General features: G+C 37.0%; 1 protein-coding gene across 2 annotated transcripts in view; it reads right to left on the minus strand.

Moving 5' to 3' along the window:
* Positions 1–12,148, minus strand: part of CHRDL1 (chordin like 1) — a 277,410-nt gene that overhangs the window by 232,709 nt on the left and 32,553 nt on the right. The window contains exon 2 of one of the 2 annotated variants that reach the window (XM_053699306.1): positions 3,952–4,053. The exons of the other annotated variant lie outside the window; for it this stretch is intronic. Coding sequence (XP_053555281.1) covers positions 3,952–4,053 — 102 coding nt within the window. The remainder of the gene's footprint in view (positions 1–3,951; positions 4,054–12,148) is intronic. 2 annotated transcript variants of the gene reach the window in all.

The raw sequence follows: 12,148 nt of genomic DNA on the forward strand, positions 1-12,148 counted from the left end.
ATCTTGAATAATACAACTGTATATGGATATATATACAGCTGTTATCACTGAATATGTCGCTATATTGAAATTACCTCTTTAGTTTACAATTCAACATATGTATATTAAATTATTACCTAAATATATGCTGCACAGAGTAATAAATACCGGAACACTGTTGCCATAAGGAAAAACACAGTTGTTAATTATCAAAACAATAGCTATCAATACTTCATCACATAAGATCTATGCATTTATATTACATATAGGGCATGAGTATATGAATATACTGAGAAAATATACATTAAAACTAGGTAAAGAGATATAAGTCTCTCCTCATATTTAAACCTTGTGGATAACTAGTCTGGATTGTAAACATCCAAAATATTTCCATCTTGTTCAATTCATTTTCTCGGTCACCTTCTCTTTTCCATCTAGGGATATGATCTATACCCTGTATTATTAGAACTGACATATCTGCATTATGCTTGTCTTTGAAGTCTCGCTACCGGAGTGCCAGATTCTGGATCCTCTATGGATCTAAGATATTGCAAAAATCTATCCTTCACAGATCTCTTAGTTTTTCCCACGTACTGTTTTATACACAGTTGGCAAGTTAATAAATACACTAAGTGTGTAGTCGCACATGTGATGTAAAATTAGTTAGCATATTCTAAAACTGTAGCTGACGATTTGAACATATTGCCTTTCTCAACATAATTGCATGTTTTGCAAATAGGTCTCCTGCATTTATAGAAACCTTTCCTGCCTTTAAGCCAACATGTATTTTTTTTGTCCGGTAAGACTGAAGGTGACAGAAAATTTGCCAAACTTTTACCTTTCCTGGAGATAAATTCACATCTCTCTTGAACAATTTGTTTTAAAATAGGATCTGTATATAAGATTGGTAAGGTCTCTCTTATAATGTTGCATATGCCCATATACTCAAGGCTATGGCCCCTATTTATCAAAGGTCTTGCGGACCTGATCCGACAGTGCGGATCAGGTCCGCAAGACCTCGCTAAATGCAGAGAGCAATACGCTCTCCGCATTTAACATTGCACCAGCAGCTCACAAGAGCTGCTGGTGCAACGCCGCCCCCTGCTGACTCGCGGCCAATGGGCCGCCAGCAGGGGGGTGTCAATCAACCCGAGAGAGAGAGAGAGAAAGAGAGAGAGAGAGAAAGAGAGAGAGAAAGAGAGAGAGAGAAAGAGATACAGAGAGAGAGAGAGAGAGAGAGAGAGAGAGAGAAGACTAAATAATCCCACTGCCAAAAATGTTGAGAATTATTTATTTTTGTTTCTTTTTGTGGCTGCTACATATCATAGAAATTAAAGCTGTTCCTTCAACACCAAGGGGCTCAGCACTCAATGTTCTGACTTTCAAGTCTCCCACCCTGAATTATCAGAAGAATAAAGCAGTTCCTCTGAGTTGTCTTATTATCAGACACAACAGTGTCTTCATTGTGACATAAAATGAACCCTTTAAGCAATATGGACGTAGGCACTATTTCACAGGATACTTTGCCTAGCGTACCCTGTTGATGTAGTACCTACGTCCAACCTTTTGTAACAAAAAGCAAATAGCAGCACCACCAAGAATAAAAGCAAATCATTTATTGAGCCAACATAGAAAGACAATGTTTTGGATTCATATCCTTAGTCTTGTCAGGGATATGAATCCGAAATGTCTTTTTATGTTGGCTCAATAAATTCTTTGCTTTTATTCTTGGTGGCCCTGCTATTTGCTTTTTGTTACTATTACAGACTTTGGGAATGTGGTGCTAGCCCCTAATAGCTTGCCCACCTCACAGATAATACAGAGACATACCCTGGTGCTGGAGTATACTGGACTACGTCCAACCTTTTTGCTCATGACAGCGAATTCATGGCATCTTTTTTAGGATATTTTTTTTAATTTTATTATTATTTTTTCGAAAAAGAGCTTAATTACTGATGCCCTTGTCAGAGCATCTTTTTTAGGATAGGGTTTTTTTTTTCTTAGCAAAAGATCTTAATCCCTGGTGGTTAGGGGGTTAAGCAGTGTAGGGGTAGTTTTTGGTGGGGTATTGGCAGTTAGGGGGTTCAGTAGTGTAGGGGTGGTTTTCTGGGGGGTATTGGCAGTTAGGGGTTAAGAAGTGTAGGGGTAGTTTGCGGTGGGGTATTGATGGTTAGAGGGTTAAGTAGTGTAGTGAGTTTATTGCGGTGGGGGTTATGTCAGTTTGGGGGTTAATCAATATGTTTATTAGGTTTGGTGATATATTTAAAAGGGATCCTTTACTTTACATTGTCAATGTAGGTGGTAGTGCTGCTTGAAATATATCCCCAGGATCGTTACCCATTGCAATGTATAGCAAAACGCCTCTTAGCAATGCCGCCTTTAAACACTGATGTCAGCTGCTTTTGCCAGCATTCTTGACATGGCAACAGATCCCTTTTAAATATCTCACCGCCTTGTGGAACTTTCAATCATTGGGGCCTTAGAGAGCTATTTTGGAGGGATCGGGGAGGTGGTATGTTTGAAGAGGGATCCCTACAATAAAAAAAGAACAATTAAAAAATTAATTAAAACAAATTGCCATAAAACTGCAGACTATCAGTACCTAAAATGTTGAAGACCAGTGTGGTGGGGGGGTGGTAAGGGAGGGAAGAGATCTGTTTGGAAGGGATCAAGTAGGGATTAGGGGATGGTAGGTGTTAGGTGGGAGGGTAATCTCTACACTACATCTAAAATTAACCTCACAAGCTACCTGAATTACCCTTTCGCTGCTAGTAATTTCAGAAGTTTGGTGCGCAGCTGCAATTAGCAGCCTTGTAATTACCGAAAAGAAATGGCAAATCCATGCATGTCTGTTATTTCTGAACAAAGGGAATCTCAGAGAAGCTTTTACAACCACTTGTGTTATGACTGCACAAGCTGTATATAAATAATTTCAGTGAGAAACCCAGTTTGTGAAAACTGAACAATTTTATTTTTATATATAATCGCATTTGGTGGTAATACCGTGGCATGAAATATACCAAAATGGGCCTAGATCAATACCTTGGGTTTTCGACAAAAGAAATATATATATATAGTTTTGATAGGTAAATTATAAAAGCAAAGCTCTATTTCTGTTTAAATGGAGTGATAGCAAAAATGCTAAAAATTCTCCTGTACTTTGGGCAAGTTTTTCTCTGAAATTCCCAGTCCTGTAGGGGTTAAGGCAATCTTTCAACAAAAACTATTTATGTCTAAAAATTGTTATATTGTACATAGGGCTGCAACTAACGATTATTTTCATAATCGATTAATCGGCCGATTATTTTTTCGATTAATCGACTAATCGTATAAAAAGAGAATCAATAATAGTTTTCTATGTTTTAAATAAAATCCACATAATGAGTGTTACAAATATAAACTTCAGACTAAAACTTTACATTAACACAACTGTTTCTTCAATTTTTAAGCAGCAGAGCACAGTTTTATAATTAAACAAAACCAAACCACAAACTGTTTGAAAAGAGGTAGAACTAGAAAGAGTTAGACTATCACTGTTAATAACATTCTGTTATTCACTTTTTCAGAAACTTTGCATTGAAATGCAAAAATCTCAACATGTCCACATGCTTCTGGCTAAGGCTGGTTCTCTGTTTGCAGCTATATTTACTGCAGCAGAGAAAAGGCTGTTGAGGTGTATAAGTAGGGTTTTGCTAATTTCACCAAAGTGGGATATTTATCTTTGTTAGCTCTTCACCAATGCTAAGTGTTTTCTAACCCACCAAAAAATAAATAAAAGTGGCGCTAACTCCCTCTTAAAATATAATAAAATCGCTAATGTCAATTCTGTTTATCAATTTTTTTAACAAACATGTGTGGTATCCAACAAATGTTAAATAAATAAATCAAATCCCTGTATGCAATTATAGGGTAATCAAAACAGAATACACACAAATCAATATTAAAACAAATGGAATAACAAAAACGTTTTACCACTTTCCAAAAGATGTCAGTCCATAAATCACTATAGTCCTCTGCTGCTTGTTTACCAAATGGATCCTTCACACCAAATGAAGTAGGGCAAAAACTTTCACTCTGAAAAAGAAAAAAGCGCAAAGAGAGACTCAAGTGCAATAAATAACACAAACGCAGCTGCTCTTAAAAATATGCACTTACAATGTTTTATTAACAATACAGCAGTTTAAAAACACAGCTTTCTCCTTTAGGGTAAAATATCCAAATACTCAGCTGCTCCGGTCTGTTTTCACAGCCTAGTTGTCTTTTTTTCTTTTTTTCCAAATGTCCGTTCCCTTCCGCTGTTCACCGGAACTGTCAGTGTATGGGAAATCCTTGTTCCTGGGGCTATGGTAGCCCTGAATGTCCAAAAGGTAAAAAGCGTTCTATTCCTAGAACTACGGCTCCTCTGAAGAGCCAAAGTACAATCCTATGATACCTCTACGCGTTTCTTCTGCTATCGTGCAGACTTTCTCAAGAGGATGAAGAGTCAAATGCTAAGTGTTTTCTACCTTGGCAAGGGGCCTCTCAATAAAGTAACCCTTGACTTCATTCTAACATAAAAATATCTTGAATATCTATATGCAATGGTAAATAACCAGCTATAAGATTAGGGGAAATATCTAGTCCACTCTAAAAATAACGAATATATACTTATAAAAGTTGAATCTGGTACATATTATCACAATTTATTAAAAATATAAAAAAACATTAAAAAACAAAATCAAAAGCGCTAAGGACTGTATATCAATAACAGGACAAAGCCTTACATATTTATCTATACAGTACATATAATCAGCAAAAGCAAGCAATATGCTAATAATTGTGCAAACAGATAATAGTGCAAATCAATTTAAATAACAACTCCCATCAATCTAGGGGCAAGGTGTAAATAACAAGCTCAGCACTATATCATGCAAAGCATATTTCCAAATCACCAGATTTAATATAAACAATCCAAATGATGACTATTATATCTGGGTTGCACATAAGCCAGGGGTAGTTGTAAACGTATATTGTCCTGAAAAAGTGAAAAGTAGACGTCTGTAGACGTCCTTTAGGCTAAGGACATAACCATAAAACACAATACCATGTGCAGGAGTTCATTGGAGTGAAGCAGCTGGTATTGTGCACAGACCAACTAATTGCAAACCAACTAATCGATTAATCGATTATGAGATTCATTGACAACTATTTTCATAATTGATTATTATCGATTATGACGATTAGTTGTTGCAGCTCTAATTGTACAAAGAAGCCTTACAGGCCTTGATAACTGTTTGTTTATGATCCACTATGTAACGCAGAACAAGACATCACAAATCAAGACTGTTGCTGATTCCACTAAAGCAGAAGTTACCCCATGTGAGCCCACAGGAGAACAAATGTGCACAGATGTCACTTATCTTTACTGCATGTTTTTAAAACATTACCAGTTTAATATGTTTCACAATTAATGCCTCATTTAGTACAAAGTATTTACACACTGATTACTGTTTAATGTATGCACTTTGCTTGTCCTGTGGCTTGTTACACTGTGGTATAGCACCCTCAGGTTATGGCTGTCTGCTATGTGCCGTCAAGGCTAGTGTGAAAAAAAATACAATAAATCTCTTTATTCACACTGAGTGGAAACACATGAAGTGGGTTAATGGCTAGGGGTTTATGTGTGGAATGAATGTGTTCTCTGTCATATTTGTTGTTGCCATGTGACTTTAGCCTGAGTATACATTTAAAAGTACATTAAATTCTGTAACTTAATTTTTCAAAAAAAGGTGCACATTTCTTAATCCAGCTATTTGATCTCCAGCATTTTAAAAGCCTAGAATTTGCTTTTTCTTCTCTCTATGAGTGTGGGACAAGAACAACTTTTGTATACAATAGCAAAGGGGATAAATATCCCTTTACCTGGAACACAGGGGTATAACTACAGGAGTCACAGAGTTTTCAACTGAGATTAAACCCACATCTCTAGGGAACCATATTTTGAAAAAACAGATGTGTCCCCTGCATAGCATGGCTCATCATGTAAGGAAATGCATTTGCCTTTACAAATATGCTAGAAGGGTTTCCAAGATGGCTGTAGAGAAAACCAATTTGTACAAGACGGTGCATATCCTCTGGGGCGGACTTACCAAGGGAGAAGGAGAACTCACAGTCACAGATAAGCATCTCCTTCTGTGGAATAGGAGTACGCTAATGAGGTATATTATTAGGAGTTTCTGGTGCTCTGGAAATGATGTTGATGAAATTGGGGCTGTGCCACAGCCTTTACCCTGGGGCCCAATAAAGTCTATAGTTACATCCCTGCTAAAACATGATGGCAGATTAGGATGTGGAAGAGAAGTGTCAGGCATTTTACGACTTTTGTGTTTAGAGTTAACTGTTAAAAATATTTGAGTTCATTGTAGCTATTACATCCTTGGCTTCCAGCAGTGCTTCAAGTATGCAAGCAAAGAACAAGAGATATGAGGTGAAATACCTTAATAAACAGATGTCTCTATATCATCTATTGTAAGGTGATGTAGATAGAGATTTTAAAAAGCCCTAGTTATGAGTGAAACGCGTTGAAGTACTGCCAGCTTGGCCAAACTCGATATAGGACTAAAGGCTTGAATCGATATCCGCTATTCACTACGGTGAACCTGGAGATTTCTCAGCCTCTTGCGTGCAAAAGCACTAAGTGCAGGAATTCAGTTATCAATTGAGGAGTTCAACAGCCTACTCCGGGAGTATAGCTCTTGCAACTAAAATACCTATGGCTTCAAGGGATTGAACATCAAGTCTAACGATAAGAGGACATAAGAAGGTAAATCCTTTTATAGTAAACCCTGCCTTGTTGATAAAGAGCAAGAGGGTGAGTGCTGAACTTTTTAAATCTCTGCCTTAAACTCACAGTGAGACTGTGGCGCAGTGGATAAGTGCTGTGTAAGAGGAGACACTGTTACAAGAATCTGTCAACTTATACTTTCAATTTTCAGCGTGTAACGCTGCTGGAAGTTAGTCCACTACAGTACTTACTTCTGACTGTGCATTCAAATATATTCTTTTTGGTGGTATTACCTTGGTGTTTTTTTGCGAGACGTCCCACTTATATGTCCGATAGTCAGACTTTTATAGGCCATCTTTATTTTACAGTTTAACCGCATTTTAGAGTTTTACCTTTCAAACGCCTAGATTTAGAGTTTTGCGGCTGAAGGGGTGCGTTAGCTACGCTTCTTTTTTTTCTAGCGCTGCTTCTAAACAACGCTGGTATTTAGAGTTCTCTGAAGGGCTGCGTTAGGCTCCAAAAAGGGAGCGTAAAGGCATATTTACCGCCACTTCAACTCTCAATACCAGCATTGCTTACGGTAGCGGCTAGCTGGAAAAACGTGCTTGTGCACGATTCCCCCATAGGAAACAATGGGGCAGTTTGGGCTGAAAAAAACCTAACACCTGCAAAAAAGCAGCGTTAAGCTCCTAACGCAGCCCCATTGTTTCCTATGGGGAAACAGTTTCTAAGTCTACACCTAACACCCTAACATGAACCCAGAGTCTAAACACCCCTAATCTTACACTTATTAACCCCTAATCTGCCTCCCCAGCTATTGCTGATACCTGCATTACACAATTAACCCCTAATCTGCCGCTCCGGACACCGCCGCAACCTACATTATACCTATGTACCCCTAATCTGCTGCCCCTAACATCGCCGACACCTACATAATATTTATTAACCCCTATTTTGCCCCCCCAACGTCGCCGCTACCTTACCTACACTTATTAACCCCTAATCTGCCGACCGGACCTCGCCGCTACTCTAATAAGGTTATTAACCCCTAAACCGCTGCACTCCCGCCTCGCAAACCCTATAATAAATAGTATTAACCCCTAATCTGCCCTACCTAACATCGCCAACACCTAACTTCAAGTATTAACCCCTAATCTGCCGACCGGACCTCGCCGCTACTCTAATAAATGTATTAACCCCTAAAGCTAAGTCTAACCCTAACACCCCCCCTAAATTAAATATAATTATATTGTAGCTATTTTAGGATTTATATTTATTTTACAGGCAACTTTGTATTTATTTTAACTAGGTACAATAGCTATTAAATAGTTATTTACCATTCAATAGCTACCTAGTTAAAATAATTACAAAATTACCTGTAAAATAAATCCTAACCTAAGTTACAATTAAACCTAACACTACACTATCATTAAATAAATTAAATAAATTACCTACAATTACATACAATTAAATAAACTAAACTAAATTACCAAAAAAAACAAACACTAAATTACAAAAAATAAAAAAAGATTACAAGAATTTTAAGCTAACTACACCTACTCTAAGCCCCCTAATAAAATAACAAAGCCACCCAAAATAAAAAAAATTCCCTACCCTAATCTAAATTACAAAAGTTAACAGCTCTATTACCAGCCCTTAAAAGGGCTTTTTGCGGCCATGCCCCAAAGTAATCAGCTCTTTTGCCTGTAAAGATGTCTGCCGGTCCGGATGTCCTCTTCTGCCCGGATAGGATGAAGACTTCTGCGGGTCTGGATGTCCTCTTCTGCCCCATCGGATGAAGACTTCGGCCCGGTTGGGTGAAGATGACTCAAGGTAGGGAGATCTTCAGGGGGGTAGTGTTAGGTTTATTTAAGGGGGGTTTGGGTTAGAGTAGGGGTATGTGGGTGGTGGGTTGTAATGTTGGGGGATGGTATTGTGGTTTTTTTTTACAGGCAAAAGAGCTGATTACTTTGGGGCATGACCCGTAAAAAGCCCTTTTAAGGGCTGGTAATAGAGCTGTTAACTTCTGTAATTTAGATTAGGGTAGGGACATTTTTTTATTTTGGGGGGCTTTGTTATTTTATTAGGGGGCTTAGAGTAGGTGTAATTAGCTTAAAATTCTTGTAATCTTTTTTTATTTTTTGTAATTTAGTTTAGTTTATTTAATTGTAGGTAATTGTAGGTAATTTATTGAATGTATTTAATTATAGTGTAGTGTTAGGTTTAATTGTAACTTAGGTTAGGATTTATTTTACAGGTAATTTTGTAATTATTTTAACTAGGTAACTATTAAATAGTAAATAACTACTTAATAGCTATTGTACCTAGTTAAAATAAATACAAAGTTTCCTGTAAAATAAATATAAATCCTAAAATAGCTACAATATAATTATTCGTTATATTGTAGCTATATTAGGGTTTATTTTACAGGTAAGTATTTAGTTTTAAATAGGAATACTTTAGTTAATAAGATTTAATTTATTTAGTTAGATCAAAATTATATTTAATTTAGGGGGTGTTAGGGTTAGGGTTAGACTTAGCTTTAGGGGTTACTACATTTATTAGAGTAGCGGCAGATTAGGGGTTAATACTTGAAGTTAGGTGTTGGCAATGTCAGGGAGGGCAGACTAGGGGTTAATACTATTTATTATAGGGTTTGCGAGGCGGGAGTACGGCGGTTTAGGGGTTAATAACTTTATTAGAGTAGCAGCGAGGTCCGGTCAGCAGATTAGGGGTTAATAAGTGTAGGTAAGGTAGCGACGACGTTGGGGGAGGCAGATTAGGGGTTAAAATTTTTATTATAGTGGCGGCGATGTGGGGGGACCTCGGTTTAGGGGTACATAGGTAGTTTATGGGTGTTAGTGTACTTTAGAGCACTGTAGTTAAGAGCTTTATAAACCGGCGTTAGCCCAGAAAGCTCTTAACTACAGCCTTTCCATGGGCGTTAGGAGTCTTGTCGGTAGAGTTGTAACGCTCACTTCAGCCAAGACTCTAAATACCAGCGTTAGGAAGATCCCATTGAAAAGATAGGATACGCAATTGGTGTAAGGGGATCTGCGGTATGGAAAAGTAACGGCTTGAAAGTGAGCGTTAGACCTTTACCTACACGACTCTAAATACCAGTGGGCGTCCAAAAGCAGCGTTAGGACCCCTTAACGCTGATTTTGACGGCTAACGCAGAACTCTAAATCTAGGCGTATGAGTGTTATATAACAATTTCTGTATGTATTTCATTATGTCCCTTTTTTAACATATATATATATATATATATATATATATATATATATATATATATATATATTGATTTGGGGGTCTTATGTCTATATACTTCATTATTTATATGTCGATTTTTATGTTTTTTCTTTTATTAAATTATTTTTTCTACATTTATTCAAAGTTCACATTTATGCACACCCATTTTGGTAGTCTTTGTTAGTTAAACATCATTGAAATTTTTTTATATATTTATATGTTTTTTTGATATTTTATGTACACTATCTAGTACTTTATTTATTACTTGATCACTGATATCCTATACGGGTATTAATTATTTCTTGATCCAATCGTTGGACTTTATTTTTATAAGTAATAGTCATTACTTAGCACTTTTTTTCACATATTCTCACTATGCTTTAGCGCCCTCCTTTCTTCTTTTTGTCTTTTTCTTGATGTAGATAGAGTCGCCAGGTGTCCTGCATTTAACTGGTCAGTCCAGTATTTCAACTTCTTGTCCTGCCCTGATCTGAGGTAAATTCTGGGCATATAACTGACACTGCATTCCTCCCAACATTTCCTGTAGGCTTTCTGGCTAGCATGTGGGCATTTGGGCACTGGCATTTGGTAGGTGGAGTTTCAATGTGAGGGAAGACTGTGGTTGTGCTCTGAACAGGGCATGGGCAGGGTTGGGCAGAGTTTGGATGTGTATGGGCAGAGACGGAGCAGTCCATGCAAGCAGGGATAATTGGCCTGACATGGGTAAGCTGAAGGAGGGGTAGCGAGCAGAGTTCCCAACCCATGACCATCCTACAAGATCTGGAACAGTTGCGAGATATTGTCACAGACCAAGGGCATTTATCAAAGAGCAAACCTCAACCTTGTCTATTTCGTTCCATAAATCACCTGCTGGTTATATCATATATCATAGTTGTGGAGATCAGATGTAGAGAACATTTGTGGTGGGCACCTGAACTCTTTTATACATACTGTTTATGAGTTTATTATATTAACAGTAAATATTATTATATCTCACTTATTTGAGTTGTGTTGACAGACATTTTGCTACACATTTTGTTATTCCTGTAATAATGAAACATTATTATTTAAAGGTACAGCAAACCCTAAATATTTTATCATGCATATAAAAGGACTATTTACATATGTTAAAACTGTTGCATGAATAAAGATGTTGACACTAAAAGGAAGTGCATGTTTGTATAGGACTGGGCCTTAAAGCGATAGAAAGGTCAAAACTGAAATGTGCAGAAATGCATTTGAATTTGAAATATAAACATTTGTTCAATATACTTCCACAGCAAAAATGCTTCTTGTAAAAGTTATTACTATTTTTCAGCAGCATATGCACATATCCTGTCAGGGCCATGCACCAATATTCAAACACTACAGAGAGTCAGCAGTGACTTGTATGACATAAATTAAATGTTTACAGATGAAATACACACCACTGCCAACTCTCTTAGCAGGCATAGTGCATGAATACTGGTGCATGGGCCCTCATAGCATATGTGCGTATGCACTGAAAAAGAGCAATAACTTTCACTTAAAGCATTTTTTGCTAATGAAAGTAATTGCCAAAATGACTCGATTTCAAATTGAAATGCAACCATGCACATTTAAATTTTGACCTTTCTATCCCTTTAAGAACTATTTTATAATACCGACTGATATAGTTCTGTTCAGTGACACGTTTCACAATCATTCATTAAATTGTATATTTAAACATAAACTTTTCTAGATTTACATTTTACAAAAGTTTACATCATATGAACATTTATGTTGTAAGGTGCTAGACATATCATATAGATAAATGTTTATCCTTAAATCATGTCTGTGGACATTGGCTAAAAAGAAACTCATTTGTATTTATGTTTTAATACAAACGCAGACCAAATGGAATCCTGTTAATGCATTTCAAAAGAATTATTAAGCATTTAGCGGAACAGCTTATATAATGGGATGGGACACATCAAAAGAATTGCATTTTCCACCTAACTGATCTCTGCTTATGCATCTTTTCACAGGAATCCATCGCCAGGACCCATCTAAGCTTTCAGATAACTATTGATCAAAGGATTGTCTGATGTAAGGAAGGATGGAGAAATCCAACAAAATAATGCAGTACAGAATGAATTCACTTCTTTGTAAAGTCCCTCAGCCTATGACAATTTT

The sequence above is a fragment of the Bombina bombina genome, chromosome 1 (genome assembly GCF_027579735.1).
Source record: "Bombina bombina isolate aBomBom1 chromosome 1, aBomBom1.pri, whole genome shotgun sequence".
Lineage (NCBI taxonomy): Eukaryota > Metazoa > Chordata > Amphibia > Anura > Bombinatoridae > Bombina > Bombina bombina.